At 41.7% G+C, this 21,798-nt stretch overlaps 1 protein-coding gene across 1 annotated transcript in view; it reads right to left on the reverse strand.

Moving 5' to 3' along the window:
- The window catches only part of CAP2 (cyclase associated actin cytoskeleton regulatory protein 2), a 203,835-nt gene that overhangs the window by 102,287 nt on the left and 79,750 nt on the right, over positions 1-21,798 (reverse strand). The window contains exon 4 of the mRNA XM_073589936.1: positions 14,182-14,259. Within this exon, the coding sequence (XP_073446037.1) occupies positions 14,182-14,259 (78 nt within the window). The remainder of the gene's footprint in view (positions 1-14,181; positions 14,260-21,798) is intronic.

A 21,798-nucleotide genomic window follows, 5' to 3' on the forward strand; every position in this document is an offset into this window, starting at 1 on the left:
CAATCTATTGGCATGAATATCGGAGGCAGAGACCCAAGAATTATCCTCCTGACCATAACCCTTCCATTTGACCAAATACTGCAGTCTCCGTCTAACTAAACGAGAATCCAATATTTTCTCTACCTCATATTCCACATTGCCTTCGACCAACACAGGGTCAGGAGGTGCTGCCATGGGAACCACTGGCTCAACAAACCTCTTCAACAGAGATTTGTGAAATACATTATGGATCTTGAACGTAACTGGAAGAGCCAATCGAAACGAAACAGGATTAAGAATTTCCAAAATCTTATAAGGACCAATAAATCTTGGCTTAAATTTAGGAGATGCAACCTTCATAGGAATATTCTTAGACGACAACTAAACCATATCACCCACTTTAAACCGGGGACCAATGGTCCTATGCCGGTTGGAAAATCGCTGGGCCTTTTCCTGAGAGACTGACAACTTATCCACCACTTGGTCCCATATCTGCTGCATTCTCTTAACCACAGTGTCCACACCTGGGCAGGACGAAGATTCCACTTCCCCTGAAGAGAATCTAGGATGAAACCCAAAATTACAGAAAAAGGGTGACATCAAAGTGGCAGAACTAGCTCTATTGTTCAGTGCGAATTCGGCCAAGGGCAAAAATGAGATCCAATCATCCTGATCAGCAGATATAAAACATCTCAAATAAGACTCCAAGGTCTGGTTTGTTCTCTCAGTCTGTCCATTGGTCTGGGGATGAAATGCGGAGGAGAAGGATAACTGAATTCCCAGATTGGAATAAAAGGCTTTCCAGAATCTGGAAACAAACTGGACTCCTCTGTCGGACACAATGTTCTCAGGAATCCCATGTAACCGAACCACCTGTTGTAAAAACAAGGGCACCAACTCAGCAGAAGATGGCAACTTTGGGAGTGGTACAAGATGGACCATCTTCGAAAATCTATCACAAATCACCCAGACAACAGTCATTCTCTGAGAGACAGGAAGATCAGAAATAAAATCCATTGAGATATGGGTCCATGGCCTCTTGGGCACTGGCAAGGGCATCAGCAACCCACTAGAACGAGAACAGGGTTTAGACCGAGAACAAGTCCCACAGGACTGTACAAAATTCCTGACGTCACGAGATAAGGCAGGCCACCAAAAGGACCGACTCACCAAATCTCTGGTACCAAAAATACCTGGATGACCAGCCAATGCGGAGCAATGAATTTCAGACATCACTCTCTTTCTCCACTGGTCAGGAACATACAATTTCCCCATAGGGCAACGCTCAGGTTTATCCTCCTGAAATTCCTCCAGGGCGCCTCTCAAATCAGGCGAAATGGCAGAAAGAACTACCCCCTCACCTAGGATGGTAGTAGGCTCGGTCACACTAAGAGAATTGGCAAAGAAACTCCTAGAAAGGGCGTCTGCCTTAACATTCTTAGTGCCCGGAAGAAAAGAGACCACAAAATTAAAACGCGTGAAAAACAAAGCCCATCTAGCCTGTCTAGGATTCAAGCGTTTGGCCGACTTCAGATAAATCAAATTCTTGTGATTGGTGAGGACCACAACTTGATGTCTAGCTCCCTCCAACCAATGTCTCCACTCCTCAAATGCCCACTTCATGGCCAACAATTCCTGATTCCCCACGTCATAGTTGCGTTCAGATGGGGAGAACTTTCGAGAAAAGAAGGCACAGGGATTCATCCTAGAAGTCACAGGGTCTTTTTGGCACAAAACAGCTCCTGCACCAATCTCAGAAGCATCTACCTCCACCTGAAATGGAAGTGAGACATCAGGTTGCCGTAAAACTGGAGCTGAAGTAAATCTCTGCTTAAGCTCCTGAAATGCTGAGATAGCCTCAGGAGACCAATTCAGCACATCAGCGCCCTTGTTGGTCAGATCAGTCAGTGGTTTGACAATACCAGAAAAATTACCTATAAATTTACGATAGAAATTAGCAAAACCCAAAAACTTCTGGAGAGCCTTCAAAGAAGTAGGCTGAACCCAATCATAAATGGCCTGTACCTTGGCCGGGTCCATTTCAATAGTCGATGGAGATAAGATAAATCCCAAAAATGAAATCCTCTGTACACCAAAGAGGCATTTCGATCCCTTAACAAACAGGGAATTCTCCCTCAAAATCCGGAACACAGTCCGGACGTGTTCCACATGAGAATCCCAATCACTAGAAAAGATCAAAATATCATCCAGATAGATGATCAAAAACTTATCCACAAAGTCACGGAAAATATCATTCATAAAGGACGAAGACAGAAGGGGCATTAGTGAGCCCAAAAGGCATCACCAGATACTCAAAATGTCCCTCCGGAGTATTAAACGCCGTCTTCCATTCATCCCCGTGCTTGATGCGAATAAGATTATACGCCCCCCTGAGGTCAAGCTTAGTAAACCAGCAGGCACTCTTAACTCTGGAGAATAAATCAGACATCAGAGGTAACGGGTACTGATATTTAACCGTCATCTTGTTAAGGGAACGATAATCAATACACGGTCTTAATGAACCATCTTTCTTGGCCACAAAAAAAAACCCAGCACCTAAAGGTGACGAGGATGGTCTAATATGACCCTTCTCCAATGACTCCTTAATATAGGATCGCATAGCATCATGTTTGGGTACTGATAAGTAGAAAAGCCGACCCTTGGGAAATTTACACCCAGGCATCAACTCAATTGCACAGTCATAACTCCTATGAGGAGGCAAAGACGCAGACTTGCTCTCACTAAATACATCAGAAAAACCGGCTAGATAATCAGGAATATCATGAGACTGAGGAGAGGTGGAGAGAACAGGAGCGTCCCTAAGAACACACTGTCAACCCCAACTCACCACAGACCCAGATTTCCAATCCAAAACTGGATTATGAGTTTGCAACCAAGGAAAACCCAGAACAATAGTATCATGCAAATTATGCAGCACCAAAAATTTACAATTTTCTTGGTGGTCTGGGGCAACTCGCATTGTCACCTGGGTCCAAAACTGAGGTTTATTCTCCGCCAAAGGAGTAGCATCAATACCCCTCAAAGGAATAGGCGTCCGCAGAGGCGTCATGGAAAAACCAGAACGTTTAGCAAAGTCCAAATCCATCAGATTCAACGCTGCTCCTGAATCCACAAAAGCCTTCGTGGAAAATGTGGATAAGGAGCAGATCAGAGTAATTGCCAAAAGAAACTTAGGTTGTATGCTGCCCACAGCAAATGTGTGTGCAAAACGTTTCTCTCGTTTTGGGCAGACAGAAATAATATGAGAAACGTCTCCACAGAAAAAACACAGCTTATTACGCCTTCTAAACTCCTGCGCCCTAGACAAAACTCTATCATATTGCATAGGTTCAGACATTTGTCCAAAAGGTGGCAACTCCTCTCGTGTAGTTTTGCTTTCACGTAAACGCCGATCAATTTGAATGGCTAATGACATAGAATCGTCAAGACCAGAGAGAACAGGAAATCCCACCATAGTATCTTTTACAGTTTCTGACAAACCCTTCCGAAAGAGAGCTGCCAAGGCACCATCATTCCAGGTAGTAAGGACCGCCCACTTTCGGAATTTTTGACAGTATAACTCTGCAGAATCCTGGTTCAATGCCAATAGGGCTTTCTCAGCTTGATCAATAGCATTAGGTTCATCATACAACAACCCCAAGGTTTGAAAAAATGCATCCACATTAGTCAAAATAGGATCTTCAGGTGTCAAAGAAAACGCCCAATCCTGGGGATCGCCGCGCAGCAAAGAGATGACAATTTTAACCTGCTGCGCAGAGCTCCCCGATGAATTAGGCTTCAAGGCAAGAAATAATTTACAATTATTCTTAAAATTAAAAAATTTAGACCGATCCCCAAAAGACACATCAGGAGTAGGGATTCTTGGTTCAGCAGCATGGGAATGAGCGAGATAGGCGGAAATTCCCTGCTCTTCAGCAGTGAGCTGCTCCACAGGATCAGACAAATGCTTAATCTCCATTAAAAAAAAAAGTCCTCCTACAGCCCCAGAGAAAAAGAGGAAAAAATATACATATAAAAAAAAAATTTTTGACACTTTTTTTTTTTACAATTCTTTCCTGCTTTTGAGTACCCTAGAATCTGCAGTATGGCTGGTGATTCTGTTATGAATGGGTCACCGAGGAGAAAAAGCAAACAAGCTAAGTCACAGAAAACCAGAGTGGTTTGTAACTATGCAGATTGCAGATCCCTGATCTTACCACACAACTAGCAGTAGCCGTGGAGCGTGCCTACGATGAACCTAGATGCCTCGTCACGGCCAGAGGACTACATAAGCCTAAAGCAAGAAAAGGGAAAACTAACTGCCCCTGTTATGAATGAGTCACCGTAGGAGGCAAAAACAGAAATACAAGCTAAGTCCAGAAAACCAGAGAAGTTGGCAGCTATCGGATTGCAGACCCCTGAACCTATCAACAACAACTAGCAGTAGCCGTGGGGGGTTCCTACGGAGTCCTAGACCCCTCGATCACAGCCGGAGAACTACATAGCCTAAAGACAGAAAGGGAAATCTAAACTGCCCCAGAGCAGACCCCAAAGCAATAGGCAGCCCCCAACATATAATGACGGTGAAGCAAGATGAAAAAACACTCACACAGATAGAAAGATAGGCTGAGCAAATGATGGGGCCCAAGCTAACTAGGTAGGACAGGATAGAAAAGCTACTGTCTGTAATCCGCCAAAAACCTATCAAAACAAGAGCCAACAGCTGATAGGGAAAAAAGCCCTGAAGACGCTAGGCTTCAAAAAGACTATATCAGTACTCAGGTATTTTCTGAAGACAGAGCAAAAAGGAATTCAGCTCACCCCAGCAGGGAATGGCAGAAATCAAGGAAAACAATGCAAAACAAAACCAAAACACAAATGCAAAAAGTAGAGCAGAAAACTTAGCTTTTGAGGAGCAGGAATCAGACTGGTCTCCTAGAATCCCTCAGAGAGATCACCAGCAAGGCAGAAGGGCGTCGGCTGCCTTATATCCAGTCAGTAATTCCCGTCACCCAGTCATCATCATCCTGCCCAGGTGCTTGGTAATCAGCCTCACTACCTTCCTTCACCAGAAGAGGGAGTTCATCAGACCTCAATGGTGAAGGGGAAAATGAACTGACAACATGCCCCAGAGCAGACCCCAAAGGAATAGATAGCCACCACACATGTATTGACGGTGAAACAAGATGAAGGCACAAACACAGGCAGGAAAATAGGCTGAGCAAATGATAGGGCCCAAACTAACTAGACAGGAAAGGAAAGGGAGGACACTGTCTGCAACCTGCAAAAAACCCTACAAAAATAATGTCCAACACTTCTGATAGCAAAATTAACCCTGAAGTCACTAGACTTCTCCCACTATATCAGCACTCTGAAATATTCTAAGACAGAGCAAAAAGAGACCGAACTAGTAAGGGACAAAAAGCCAATTGGCAAAATACTGATAAATAAGAGTGTAAATTCAGCTCAGCCCCCAGCCGGGGCTGGCAGACCACACAAAAAACTGAATAGACCAACAAAATCAAGTGTGAACATTAGCAGAAAAACTTAGCTTTAGATGACTGGAACAGAGCTGAAAACCAAGAGCTGACAAGCCAGAAGGAATCACCAGCAACAGAATAGGGCTTCGGCTGTCTTAAATCCAATCTGAGAATCCTGAGATCCAATCGTCATCCTCATTCTCAGGTGGCAAATCTCCACCAATCAAACCAGCCGTACCACCTCCCGTCACCACCAGAGTGAGTCCAGAAGGGGAACTCACAACTGGTGAACTAGAGAATGAACTCACAACACCCCGCACAGACACCCGACAGCCTGCAGATTCCTGCACACACACATAGCCGGAACACACATTCATGCCCAGTCACCGCCCACACACCACACACGTACACAATCACCGCCCACACTCCGCCCCCACTCTTCCCCCCTCCCGATCTGCAGCATTTCATCCAGATCTTTTTGAGACCTGTGGTTTTGCTGCAGATCAATGCAAGTCAATGGGTGCAGAAACGCTGCAGAACCGCACAAAGAATTGACATGCTGCGGAAATAAGCCCGCAGCTAATCCGCGCGGATTTTTACGCAGCATGTGCACAGTGGTTTTCAAATTTCATTGACATTAATGGTACTGTACAACGCAGCAGAATCTGCTGCGAACCTGCAGGACCAAATCCGCTGCGGATCCGCGGTAGAATCCGCAACGTGTGCCCACACCCTTATAGGGTTGCAGGGTCAGTGCCAATGCCGAACCAGAGTCCTCCCTCCCCAGCATCACATTTTTAACTGTATTCACATCCTGAATGCAGATACACTTGAATACAATGATGGAGCAGGGAGCCACCAGCTCCCTGCATGTCTGAGCTCAGTTGACCAGTTTGCCAACATTCGGAAAGTCAAAGGTTGTAGGCTACTGTTGAATCAATGAGATAAATATTTAGTATACGTTTTGCTTTATAATTCTAGATATAAGATGAAGTCACTTCTGTGACATTGAATTGCAGAGCAAATCCTCCCAGTCTACACCCCACTGTCTGTGAATCTGTGCAAAGCCTCGGTGCCTTAGCTGTGACTCAATGGTTCATTTACAGCTTTACATTACTAAAGCAAACAGTCTAGACAGCTGAATGACAGAATTACCCCTTCCCTCTGGCATTCGTACATACGCGGTCATCTTCATCAGCTTTTCTCATTCCTCTGCATTTTGATTAACTAATGGCCAGTTTTCCTGTTTGGGTTCAACAAAGACTTTGTAGATTTTGCCATTTAGGCAGAACTCAATGAAATCTACTGAATTATGCTCAGGATGGCACGTGGATCCCTGTCACCAACACACGTATTAATAGAAATGGAAATAAAATTAAAGTCTAAGTCCAGCACTGCAATCATTATATTTTGCCCCAATTCATCTAAAATAAAAAAGTTAACTTTTGTTTACAGCTTTGGATCAGGCCTATGTGTCTCCATGGTAACAGACTCCCAAGCAAATCTTAGACAATCTGATCTTACAGTCATTCTGCTTTCCATGTCTTGCTAAAGGCCCCCATTATACATTATATAAAAGTCATCTGAACCTGTCAAGTTCTGTAGGATCGCCCAACCATCTAAGGTGTATGGGGGCCATCACGACTCTCCCCTGACAGATGATGTTGGTAAGAGAAAGATCCAGCGTGTTGAATTTCTACGGCCGATCCTTTTGTCTAGCGAGAAGATAGGCTGCTGCCATAAGAGTCTGGCATCATCTCTCTCCTAGAGAACACAGACATTCTCAGCAAGTTTTCCTGTGTATAGTAGAGTTGACAGTTGTTGGCCGAACTATCGTCTGCCCGAAAGTTTGTACATGGGGAACTTATGGCGCTGTACTACTCATTTTAATTTTTCTGCTCCAGTACACAATGTAAAAAGTGACTGCAGAGTCGATTCAATCACATGATGGACACCAGCAGCTCCCAACTGATCCCCTTGATTATAATGCGGTCCAGTAGGGTTTATCATAGTGGCGGTGCCAGACAAAATAGCACAATATTCTTGGCTAGTTCTGCAATGGAGGCTTCAAACCAAGCCTGCAATTGAGATGTCAACATAATATACAGTACAGACCAAAAGTTTGGACGCACCTTCTCATTCAAAGAGTTTTCTTTATTTTCATGACTATGAAAATTGTAGATTCACTGAAGGTATCAAAACTATGAATTAACACATGTGGAATTATATAATTAACACAAAAAGTGTGAAACATCTGAAAATATGTCTTATATTCTAGGTTCTTCAAAATAGCCACCTTTTGCTTTGATTACTGCTTTGCACACTCTTGGGATTCTCTGGATGAGCTTCAAAAGGTAGTCACCGGAAATGGTCTTCCAACACTCTTGAAGGAGTTCCCAGAGATGCTTAGCACTTGTTGGCCCTTTTGCCTTCACTCTGCGGTCCAGCTCAACCCAAACCATCTCGATTGGGATCAGGTCTGGTGACTTTGGAGGCCAGATCATCTACCGTAGCTCCCCATCACTCTCCTTCTTGGTCAAACAGCCCTTACACAGGTGTGTTTGGGGTCATTGTCCTGTTGAAAAATAAATGATGGTCCAACTAAACACAAACCGGATGGAATTGCATGCTGCTGCAAGATGCACCACACCACCAGCCATGCTGGTTCAGTATGCCTTCAATTTTGAATAAATCCCTAACAGTGTCACCAGCAAAGCACCCCCACACCATCACACCTCCTCCTCCATGCTTCACTGTGGGAACCAGACATGTAGAGTCCATCCGTTCACCTTTTCTGCGTCGCACAAAGACATGGTGGTTGGAACCAAAGATCTCAAATTTCGACTCATCAGACCAAAGGACAGATTTCCTCTGGTCTAATGTCCACTCCTTGTGTTCTTTAGCCCAAACAAGTCTCTCCTGCTTGTTGCCTGTCCTTAGCAGTGGTTTCCTAGCAGCTATTTTACCATGAAGGCCTGCTGCACAAAGTCTCCTCTTAACAGTTGTTGTTGAGATGTGTCAGCTGCTAGAACTCTGTGTGGCATTGACCTGGTCTCTAATCTGAGCTGCTGTTAACCTGCGATTTCTGAGGCTGGTGACTCGGATGAACTTATCCTCCGCAGCAGAGGTGACTCTTGGTCTTCCTTTCCTGGGGCGGTCCTCATGTGAGCCAGTTTCTTTGTAGCGCTTGATGGATTTTGCCACTGCACTTGGGGACACTTTCATAGTTTTCCCAATTTTTCGGACTGACTGACCTTCATTTCTTAAAGTAATGATGGCCACTCGTTTTTCTTTACTTAGCTGCTTTTTTCTTGCCATAATACAAATTCTAACTGTCTATTCAGTAGGACTATCAGCTGTGTATCCACCACACATCTGCACAACACAACTGATGGTCGCAACCCCATTTATAAGGCAAGAAATCCCACTTATTAAACCTGACAGGGCACACCTGTGAAGTGAAAACCATTTCCGGTGACTACCTCTTGAAGCTCATCAAGAGAATGCTAAGAGTGTGCAAAGCAGTAATCAAAGCAAAAGGTGGCTACTTTGAAGAACCTAGAATATAAGACATACAGTATTTTCAGTTGTTTCACACTTTTTTGTTAATTATATAATTCCACATGTGTAAATTCATAGTTTTGATGCCTTCAGAGTGAATCTGCAATTTTCATAGTCACGAAAATAAAGAAAACTCTTTGAATGAGAAGGTGTGTCCAAACTTTTGGTCTGTACTGTATACACACCCTTTAACCCCTTAGTGACAATTTTGACCACTATTTTGATCACAATTTTTTTAAGCTAAATATTTAGAAATCTGGCCACTGTTACTTTATGTAGTAATAACTTTGAAACTCTGCAATGTATCCTAGTGATTCTGAGATTATTTTTTCATCAGATATTGAGCTTCACATTAGTGTCAGATTTTGGTCGATATGATTTGCCTAAATTTATGAAAATATTGAAAGTTTGACAAAAGAAATTGAAAATTTTGCAATTTCCAAACTTCACATTTGTATGCCCGTAAATCAGATAGTTATATCACACTGAATTAATAAATAACATTTCCCATATGTCTACTTTATATCTGTATAATTTTTTAAACATAATTTTTTTGTTAGGATGCTAGAGGGATTAAAAGTTTAGCAACAATTTCTAATTTTTCAACAAACTTACAAAACCTGACTCTTTCTGGGCCTATTCAGATCTAAAGGGACTTTGAGGTGTCTATATATTAATAATAATGATAATAAGAATAATTTTATTTCTATAGCGCCAACATATTCTGCAGCACTTTACATTATAGAGGGGACTTCTACAGACAATAGACATTACAGCATAACAATAAACACAGATCAAAACAGATACCAAGAGGAGTGAGGGTCTTGCTTGCAAGCTTACAATCTATAAGGAAAAATGGGAGACACGAAAGGTGGATGGTAACAATTGCTTTTATTGTTTGGACCAGCCATAGTGTAAGAATCGGGTGTTCCTGTTGCTGCATGAACCAGTTAACAGTCTAAATATGTAACAGTACAGACACAGAGGGCTACTAAATGCATAAAGCATGTGACAACATGATGTGAGGAACCTGGTCATGGTCAAAAAATTTTGAATGAGCCACACAGGGATATTTAGGTTAATGCGTTGAGGCGATAGGCCAGTCTGAACAAATGCGTTTTTAGGGCATGCCTAAAACTGTGGGGATTGGGGATTAATCGTATTAACCTGCATTCCAAAGAATTGGCACAGCACGTGAAAAGTCTTGGAGACGGGAGTGGGAGGTTCTGATTATTGAGGATGTTAACCTCAGGTCATTAGCAGAATGGAGGGCACGGGTAGGGTGGTATGCTGAGACGAGGGAGGAGATGTAGGGTGGTGCTGAGCCACGAAGTGCTTTGTGGGTGAGGGTAATAAGTTTATACTGAACTCTTGAATGGATGGGTAACCAGTGTAAGGACTGGCACAAGGTAGAGGCATCTGTATAACGATTGGTGAGGAATATGATCCTAGCTGCAGCATTCAGGACAGATTGGAGAGGGGAGAGTTTGGTAAGAGGGAGACCGATTAGTAGAGAGTTACAATAGTCCAGACGAGAATGAATAAGAGAAACAGTAAGAGTTTTTGCAGAGTCGAAAGTAAGAAAAGGTTGAATTCTAGAAATGTTTTTGAGGTGCAGATAACAAGAGCGAGCCAGTGATCGGATGTGGGGGGTGAATGAAAGCTCGGAATCAAGTATGACCCTAAGACAGCAGGCATGTTGCTGGGGAGTAATGGTGGAACCACACACGGAAATGGCAATGTCGGGCATAGGTAGGTTAATAGAGGGAGGAAACACGAGAAGTTCAGTTTTTGACATGTTCAGTTTCAGATAGAGGGAGGACATGACAATGGCAAGGCAATCACTGGTGTTTTGTAAAAAGGCAGGCATGATATCAGGAGAAGTAGTGTATAATTGGGTGTCATCAGCATAGAGATGGTACTGGAACCCAAATCTACTGCAATAGGGGCAGTATACAAAGAGAATAGGAGGGGGCCTAGAACCGATCCTTGAGGAACCCCAACAGTAAGGGGAAGATGAGAGGAGGAGGAGTCAGCAAAACATACAGTAAAGGAGCGGACAGAGAGATAGGAAGAGAACCAGGAGAGAACGGAGTCCTTGAGGCCGATGGAACTGAGCATAGTGAGGAGGAGCTGGTGATCCACAGTGTTGAATGCTGCGGAGAGATCCAAGAGAATTAGCGTGGAGTAAAGACCATTAGATTTAGCTGTTAGAAGAACATTACAGACTTTAGTGAGGGCAGTTCCAGTAGAGTGAAGAGAGCAGAAACCGTATTGTAGAGGGTCGAGGAGCGTAGCAATAGCCCTCATGATGTCAAAAAGTTCTGTTTGGACAAATGACAGGGTTCAGAACGGAAGGAGCAATATCTGACTTTTTTTTTGCTAAAAGAGATGGCGAGCACAATATTGCATTTGCAGGGTCCCTAAGGTTCCTAAACAGCAGAATTACCCAACAAATGACCCCCTTTTGGAAACTACACCCCTCAAGGATTTTATCCAGGGGTATAGTAAGCATTTTGAACCTACACCTGGATGCACAACACAGAATTTGATGACATTAGGTTGTCATATTAAAAAAGTTAATTTATTTCACCAAAATCTTGCTTTAGCCCCAAATTTCTCACTTTTGCAAGAGGTAACACCAAAAAGTGTACCCTACAGTTTGTTGTCCATTCACGGCAATACTCTATGTAGTCAAAAAGTTCTGTTTGGACAAGGGCAGAGCTCAGAAGTGAAGAGACACAATTTGAATTTTGAAACACAAATTTGGCTCTATTTGGAATAGATTGACATATTTGCAGATCCTGTGTGGTTCAAGGACAATAGAAAACCTCCATAAATGTTTTTTGGGAAATTATACCCTCTAATGTATTTATCTAGGGAGGTAGTGAATAGTTTGATATCATCTTTTTTATACAGTTGATGCAAGACAAGTTTGAAAAATTACAATTTGCATTTTTTTCACTGTCACGTTCATGAATCTTTTTTGTATGCTCTGAGGAACACCTCAAATTTTATTGCACTAGTTTTTCTAGTAACGTAATTGTTGGTGAAATTAGTTTGTTGGGTTTATATGGCAGTCCCTACATTCACATATTAGTGTACCCTGTTGTGCTCTTGCACATTTTGTACAATTTTATACCGTATTTGGCACGCTTTGAGCGGATAAATTAGCTGAATGAAAGATGGCCTTAAAACTCATGAAGGACTTGTAGACTGCAACATTTAGCTCTGGGGTGTAGGAATTTAGAAATTAATCTTTTGGGAGGAAATTAGGGATCTCAATTTGTTAAGGAGATCGTGGTTGGGGTTATTTCTTGCGGGAGCTTGGGAATTGTCATTAAAATGAAGGAATCTCATTTGGACTTCATAATGGGCTTGGGAGATGACAGCAGCAAGTACAGGGGTGCTGGTGACAGTAGGAAAGGAAAGTGGATTTTTTTTTCCTAAACCCATGTTGAGAATAAGACCCAAAACATTTTTTATTTCAGAGAGATTTTTGGTGATTCATAAACAAGAAAGAAAGGCAGTGGGTTTGGGGGAAATATATTGGTGGACATATAAATTGGTTTGGTGGACAATTAATTGTAGGACTACTGAGGTTATAAAAATTTGGAAAAAATTGAAGAGGGTAAAATTGGTGATATGTAATTTTATTGCTGAAAAAGTGTGAATTTAAGGGGAAAATGCATTGTTGGGATTTGACGATGGGGACGGCGGAACTTGGCCCTGTTTCTGACACTTCAGCAGTGATTAGGAAATAACAAAACGCAGTCGAAAGGGTGCCAAGGACGAGAGGGAAGTTTGTTTAACTTTTTATTCCACAACGTGTTTTGACAGGAGAATGCTGCCTTCATCAGGTGGGGACATCATCTGATGAAGACAGCATTCTTCTGTCGAAACGCGGATTGTTATTTCCTATTCACTATCCCTTAACGAGGGTTTGCGGCTGGTGCTGCCTTGGACTTGGCACTTCTCTCATCTAATACCTGTATGGCTATTATCAGCGATCCGGTGAGACCGTTTTCCATTCATTCACTTCAGCAGTGATGACTGACTTAACTACCATCGGACTGTGAGATCCCGTGGACTAAGAGTCGTCATTGGCTGAAAACTGTTCTGCTATAGAAGCAGATTTGGTTTCACTCCCGGAACTGCCGGCCATTATTTTATTTGAATGCCTAATAAAAAAAACTAATCTAATCTAACCCTAGTATACCTAATGTAACAGTTGTAATTTTTTATTTTATTTTTTTTACAATTTTTTTTTTTTTTTTTACTTTTGAAAGAAACCTAGAGCCCCACCCTAACCCTGACCCTAACCCCAGCTAAAGTGAGAGAAAGAAAGAAAATTAAGTTGACTAGGGGGTGACAACTATTGGGCTTTTGATTACTGTGATAGTATCTATCACAGTGATCAAAAGTCAGGGACCAATAGAAAAAATCCCTGTTATTGCCAGGTGCTGGCAGGCAGATCTTGGCGATGGCACTGCGCATGCACCCGCCATTTTGCTTCGGAAACAGGAGGAGAAGGGCAGGGGGAGGGTGTTGCCACTACTAAGGCACCGTGGGGGTCCTGGGTACATCATTTCTCTCTCCTATGACATGTTAGATCACATCAGAACAGAGAGAAATTATTTTTAAATCGGACTTTACTTTTTTCTTTAACGTGTCAGGGGACTGGAAAAACTGGCCCTGATCATGTTCTCAGCTAGATTTTTCGATGCGGGGGGGCGATATTAATTTATTTGTCATCACAGTTAAAAAGCGGCACTGAGGAATACCGCCCCTTAACTGCTGCCGATAAAACGACCGGCGGTCATTAAGGGGTTAAAATTATTTGGAAAATAAAATGGAGTGGCAAGAGGTCAACCACACTATGTTTTATCTTATCTTTTAGCTTTCAAAGTTTCAGATAGACTACCTGTCCCAGACTGGACTGCAGTCTATAGAAAATGTATAAGAGGAACCCGCTCCTTTGGACTCATACATATTTTTTCTACTGCAGTGCATTATAATTTCTCAGTCATGCCCCGATAATATCGCTTCTGACTCAAATGCAACATATCAATAGACAACATTGTACAGGACTATGTACAGCATGTCGGTATCTGCACTAACCATTATCAGTGCAGCACTTGACCATGTCAGTATATCTTACCTCTGGGGGCTGCTGGTGCTGAGAAGCATGAACCAAAAATACCCTTTCAGCTTTAAATGCATTTTCCACTAGCGTAGCCTAGAAGAGATAGGAAAAGAAGGTGTCAATCAGCGGTCCTATTCTTTTTGCATACCCTTACATTTCAGGAGACCATTCACATCTCCTGCCTTTCATTCCAGCCTAATATACTATGTGAATCTCCAATCTTGTCCTAAATATACATTTAGGCTATGGTCATAAGTGGCATTTTTGCAGTGTTTTTTTTTTTTTTGGGGGGGGGGGTGCAGAAAAGAAGCGGCATTTTATAATACCAGCAAAAGCAACGAGATTTCAGAAATCAAGCACTACAGAACTTTTTACATTCCGAAAGAACGTCAATTCTTTCAGTGTTTTTTGCAGCTTTTTTTCACCCATGGAAAGCAATGAAAAAGTGGAAAAATGCTCCAAAAATGCAGCATAACATTTTAGCTGTGGTTTTGTAGCATTAGTGAATAAAACAAACTTTTTAAACATATACTGTAAGGGTTGGACTGGCTCACCGGAGAATCATCCGGTGGGCCCTGACCTTCTTCAGGTGGGTTCATAGTGCAAACCTTGCAGTTGCTATGGGGCTCTTGAATGGGGGAGAAATGTTGGCCCTCAGAGTCAATTCCTCCAGGGGGCCCAATGTTCTTCAGTCTGACACTGTATACTGGAGACAAATCACACATGTAATCTTTTTACTGCCATGAGTGAAGGTTTTTGCTGCAGAAAAAAATGCTGCAAAAAACCACATGTGAACATAGCCTATCAATATCATACAGCCCTTAATTTAAGGACTACTATACCATTTTCGCAACATGAATGACATTGATGTCCTGTGTGTTTTTTTTTTTCCTCTGAAAACTGCATTTTGAGGTATATAAAAATACTACAAATACATTTCTAATACTTGTTCTCACTTCTCTTTTATGATGTTATTAAAAATGATAAAGAAATAAATACCAATTCATATTCAGTGTGGTATTTTTTTTTTAAAGCTTTCTCCTTTGAAGCAGTAAGAAGATGACAGCTGGTTATTTTTGGCCCCAATAAGTAAAACTTGATGTCATTAACAAAGCTGGAGTTTTATTGTTAGATGCAGAAAATAAGCAAGCTTTAGCTACAGCACAAACAGCACTATACAAACTATGGGTTGTGATGTCGCTCGAAATGTCACATTGGTGCATGTTGGCTGAGCCTTTTCATACTGTTATCTGTCTAGGTCCTCTTGGTGGGGCACGGGTTATATGTGGATCTTTTTAGGACAATAGAGTAGCGAGCTGTAGTTCAGACCTCATTGTTTACATTTCTGCTGACGGCAAACTATGAACATATTCTTCTATATCCCAGTTCACTAGCTTCTAAGCTTTCACTGACTCGTCTATGGCTCAGCGGGAGACACGGAATGAACAGTAAGACTTAACACCTTAAGGATGAGAAAGAAGTGGTTATCCGTTTTTAACTGACAATACAAATCTATTTTCCTTTGGGAAACGAGTGAGGAAAAAATGATTAATTCCTCTAAATTTATCCTACTAGAACATCAAAACTATAGAATTTATTTCATGTAAAAAAATACATTCGATGCACATCTGACGTACTATCCCATCCATGTGCCCCAGCACAATTACAGGGGGAGCGCGGCTGATAGCGGTCGGGTGTCAGCTGATTCTCAGAGCTGACACCCGACACTAAGTGCCAGGAGCAGTCACGGACCGCTCCCGGCACTTTAGCCCCTGGAACACTGCGATCAAACATGATCGCAGCGTTCTGGAGCCGGCAGAGGGGCTGACAGCCCCTCTGCCTTTAGATCGGAGACCCCGTGGCATGACGCGGGGTCCCGATCGCTGCCATGGAGCATGACAACATCCGGGTCTCCAGACCTGAGAGACTTTCTTTCATGCACAGTGATGACCAGGAAGTCTCTTTGGTCAGTGTAATACAAACTGCAGCACTGACAGCTTCTATAGCATGCAGATCTGCATGCTATAGACGCGATCAGCCTGCATAAAATGAGTGTCCCATAGTGGGACAAAGTGTAAAAGTAAGAATTAAATAAACATTTTTTTTAAAATAATTGTAAAAATATTTTTTAAAATAATAAAAAATAATAAAAAAATCAATATTTATTCCATCAATAAATAAATATTTTAAACAATAAAGTACACATATTTAGCATCGCCGCGTCCGTAACGACCTGACCTATAAAAATGTCTCACTAGTTAACCCCTTTAGTGAACACCATTAAAAAAAAAAAACAAGGCAAAGAAATGCTTTATCATCATACCGCCGAACAAAAAGTGGAATAACACGCAATCAAAAAAACGGATATAAATAAACGTGGTACCGATGAAAACGTGATCTTGTACTGCAAAAAACAAGCTGCCATATAGCTCCATCACCAGAAAAATAAAAATGTCATAGCTCTCAGAATAAACCGATGCAAAAATAATTATTTTTTACATAAAATAGTTTTTAATTGTATAAAAGCGCCAAAACATAAAAAATATATCAATAAGGTATTGCTGTCATCGTACTGACCCAAAGAATAAAACTGCTTTATCAATTTTACGACATACAGAATGGTATGAACGCCCCCCCCAAAAGAAATTCATGAATTGTTGGTTTTTGTTCATTCTGCCTCCCAAAAATCAGAATAAAATTGATAAAAAAAGTAATGTGCCTGAAAATGGTACCAATGAAAACGTCAACTCTTCCCGCAAAAAAAGCAATACCTCACATAACTCTGAGGGCCAAAATATGAAACAATTATAGCTCTCAAAATGTGGTGATGCAAAAACTATTTTTTGCAATAAAAAGTGTCTTTTAGTGTGTGACAGCTGCCAAGCATAAAAAACAGCTATAAAAACCCTCTATAAATAGTAAATCAAACCCTCCTTTATCACTCCCTTAGTTAAGGAAATATAATAAAATAAAAAAAGTATTTATTTACATTTTCCCATTAGAGTGAGGGTTAGGGCTACAGTTAGGGTTGGGGCTAAAGTTAGGGTTAGGGCTAAAAGTAGGGTTATGGTTTGGATTAGGGTTAGGGTTGGGATTAGGGTTTGGGGTGTGTTTGGGTTAGGTTTGTGGCTAGGGTTGGGATTAGGGTTAGGGGTGTGTTGGGGTTAGGGTTGGGGTTAGAATTGGGGGTTTCCACTGTTTAGGCACATCAAGGGCTCTCCAAATGCGACATGGCGCCTGATCTCAATTCCAGCCAATTTTGCATTGAAAAGTAAAACGGCGCTCCTTCCCTTCCGAGCTCTGCCATGCACCCAAACAGTGGTTTACCCCCACATAAGGGATTTCAGCATACTCAGGACAAATTACACAACAACTTTTGGGGTCCAGTTTCTCCTGTTACCCTTGGTAAAACAAAAAATTGGGGTGAAAAGATCATTTTTGTGAAAAAAATATGATTTTATATATTTATTGCTCTACATTATAAACTTCTGTGAAGCACTTGGGGGTTTAAAGTCCTCACCACACATCAAGATGAGCTCCTAAGGGGGGTCTACTTTCCAAAATGGAGTCACTTGGGAAGGGATTTCCACTGTTTAGGCACATCAGGGACTTCCCAAATGCGACATGGCTCTTGACCTCAATTCCAGCCAATTTTGCATTGAAAAATAAAACAGTGCTCCTTCCCTTCCGAGCTCTCCCATGCACCTAAACAGTGGTTTACCCCAACATATGGGGTTTCAGCATACTCAGGACAAATTACACAACAACTTTTGGGGTCCAGTTTCTCCTGTTACCCTTGGTAAAATAAAAAATTGGGGTGAAAAGATCATTTTTGTGAAAAAAATATGATTTTATGTATTTATTGCTCTACATTATAAACTTCTGTGAAGCACTTGGGGGTTTAAAGTCCTCACCACACATCAAGATGAGCTCCTAAGGGGGGTCTACTTTCCAAAATGGAGTCACTTGGGAGGGGATTTCCACTGTTTAGGCACATCAGGGACTTCCCAAATGCGACATGGCTCTTGACCTCAATTCCAGCCAATTTTGCATTGAAAAGTAAAACAGTGCTCCTTCCCTTCCGAGCTCTGCCATGCACCCAAACAGTGGTTTACCCCAACATATGGGGTTTCAGCATACTCAGGACAAATTACACAACAACTTTTGGAGTCCAATTTCTCCTGTTACCCTTGGTAAAATAAAAAATTGGGGTGAAAAGATCATTTTTGCGAAAAAAATATGATTTTATATATTTATGGCTCTACATTATAAACTTCTGTGAAGCACTTGAGAGTTCAAAGTGCTCGCCACACATCTAGATAAGTTCCTAAGGGGGTCTTCTTTCCAAATTGGTATCACTTGGGGGGTTCCACTATTTAGGCCCATCAGGGACTCTCCAAACACGTCATGGCGTGCAATCTCAATTCCAGCCAATATTGCATTGAAAAGTCAAACGGCGCTCCTTATCATCCGAGCTCTGCCATGCGCCCAAACAGTGGTTTACCTGCATATATGGGGTATCAGCATACTCAGGACAATTTGGACAACTTTTGGGGTCCAATTTCACCTGTTACCCTTGGTAAAATAAAACAAATTGGATCTGAAGTAAATTTTTTGTGAAAAAAAGTTAAATGTTAATTTTTTCAAACATTCCAAAAATTCCTGTGAAGCACTTGAAGGGTTAAAAAAACTTCTTGAATGTGGTTTTGAGCATATTGCGGGGAGCAGTTTTTAGAATGGTGTCACTTTTGGGTATTTTCTATCATATAGACCCCTCAAAGTGACTTCAAATGTGATGTGGTCCCTTAAAAAAAATATGGTGCTGTAAAAATGAACTAATTAGCAAAGCCACTAAAGAAGACTCAAAGTCTCCAAAAATTCATTTTAAACGGCAGACAAAAAGGCAGCAACACTTACCTGCCCAGATCTTGGAACAAATGCACTATAGGGTGCAGCCAGCCCATAAAGCAAGATGTTAGCAACACAGGTGCAAAATACCAGATCAACAACCACTCTCCACCTACCCATTCCTGGAGGGGGTGATTTCCCGGTATACAATTGCACAATAAAGGCCCGCATAGGGCGTTGTTCACACTAGGGTAGTACTGCATAGTGTCTGGTTCACAGCCTATCAGTGTTTCACACTATTTCATCAGTATTTCTGAGCCAAGACCAAGAGAGTCTCCAAAACACATCACAGATGTCGATTTTTCAATTATAGGTTTTCTCTGAAAAAACACTGATGTAAAATACTGACCAAATACTGAACGTGTGAATAAGCCATAATGTGTATTTGGAGGTCTCTGAACTCTTTGATACAGAAGAAATCAGGACAGAGAAGGATACAACTGTTTAATTTGTTCTCAGGGTAGATACAATACCATCAGAGATTTCTATCAGAGACCTACAGTTGTGGCCAAAAGTATTGACACCCCTGCAATTCTGTCAGATAATACTCAGTTTCTTCCTGAAAATTATTGCAAACACAAATTCTTTATTATCTTCATTTAATTTGTCTTAAATGAAAAAACACAAAAAGAATTGTCCTAACGCCAAATTGGATATAATTCCACACCAAACATAAAAAAGAGGGTGGACAAAAGTATTGGCACTGTTCAAAAAATCATAGGGATTCTTCTCTAATTTGGGTAATTAACAGCAAATGTAACTTACCTGTGGCACCTAACAGGTGTTGGCAATAACTAAATCACACTTGCAGCCAGTTGACATGGATTAAAGTTGACTCAACCTCTGTCCTGTGTCCTTGTGTGTACCACATTGAGCATGGAGAAAAGAAAGAAGACCAAAGAACTGTCTGAGGACTTGAGAAACCAAATTGTGAGGAAGCATGGGCAATCTCAAGGCTACAAGTCCATCTCCAAAGACCTGAATGTTCCTGTGTCTACCGTGCGCAATGTCATCAAGAAGTTTAAAGCCCATGGCACTGTGGCTAACCTCCCTAGATGTGGATGGAAAAGAAAAATTGATAAGAGATTTCAACGCAAGATTGTGCGGATGTTGGATAAAGAACCTCGACTAACATCCAAACAAGTTCAAGCTGCCCTGTAGTCCGAGGGTACAACAGTGTCAACCCGTACTATCTGTCGGCGTCTGAATGAAAAGGGACTGTATGGTAGGAGACCCAGGAAGACCCCACTTCTTACCCCGAGACATAAAAAAGCCAGGCTGGAGTTTGCCAAAACTTACCTGAAAACGCCTAAAACGTTTTGGAAGAATGTTCTCTTGTCAGATGAGACAAAAGTAGAGCTTTTTGGGCAAAGGCATCAACATAGAGTTTACAGGAGAAAAAAAAGAGGCATTCAAAGAAAAGAACACGGTCCCTACAGTAAAACATGGCAGAGGTTCCCTGATGTTTTGGGGTTGCTTTGCTGCCTCTGGCACTGGACTGCTTGACCGTGTGCATGGCATTATGAAGTCTGAAGACTACCAACAAAGTTTGCAGCATAATGTAGGGACCAGTGTGAGAAAGCTGGGTCTCCCTCAGAGGTCATGGGTCTTCCAGCAGGACAATGACCCAAAACACACTTCAAAAAGCACTAGAAAATGGTTTGAGAGAAAGCACTGGAGACTTCTAAGGTGGCCAGCAATGAGTCCAGACCTGAATCCCATAGAACACCTGTGGAGAGATCTAAAAATGGCAGTTTGGAAAAGGCAACCTTCAAATATCAGGGACCTGGAGCAGTTTGCCAAAGAAGCATGGTCTACAATTCCAGCAGAGCATTGTAAGAAACTCATTGATGGTTACCGGAAGTGGTTGGTCGCAGTTATTTTGGCTAAAGGTTGTGCAACCAAGTATTAGGCTGAGGGTGCCAATACTTTTGTCTGGCCCATTTTTGGAGTTTTGTGTGAAATGATCAATGTTTTGCTTTTTGCTTCATTCTCTTTTGTTTTTTCATTTAAGACAAATTAAATGAAGATAAAAATACCAAAGAATTTGTGTTTGCAATCATTTTCAGGAAGAAACTGAGTATTATCTGACAGAATTGCAGGGGTGTCAATACTTTTGGCCACAACTGTATTTATGTCTCCCTATTGAAAAACATCTATGCTCAGCATGAGTATCAGAAGGATCTGGAAGAATAACTGTTGGCCACACAAGTGTAATGCCTGCCATCGAATCTTGGAGAAGACTGCAGACTACAGAAGATAACATTCATTATCTGTTCACTTCCCAATATTACACAGAAAATAACATGTGGGACTGACAGAAGATAAAGAAGAACAGATAAGGGTGACTAAAGAGAATTCCCAGACTAGCTCATACCCCCATATGCATTACAAGTGTTGTCCACTACTGGATAATCCCTGCTTAATAGCTTCAAGGAACCATAGAGAATAAAAACAATCTATACTCACCTCCTGCCATGGCACCATTCCAGCAATGTGAGCGCTGCTATTCCCAGTGAGTCATGTGACATCACTGCGTTATATGACCGCTGCAGCAAATCAATGGTCGCTGATCAGCTGCAGATTACCAATAATCCATCAAAGCAGACATCCAATCTCACAAAATAAAAAAAGGCTCCAGTAGGTCAGTGACAACAATGTCACACAATCCAACCGGGAATAGCAGCACCTACATCACTTGCTGCTGCATGAAGTAAATATACT

Source organism: Dendrobates tinctorius, unplaced genomic scaffold, assembly GCF_039654945.1.
Source record: "Dendrobates tinctorius isolate UK_male_01 unplaced genomic scaffold, ASM3965494v1 ptg000115l, whole genome shotgun sequence".
Lineage (NCBI taxonomy): Eukaryota > Metazoa > Chordata > Amphibia > Anura > Dendrobatidae > Dendrobates > Dendrobates tinctorius.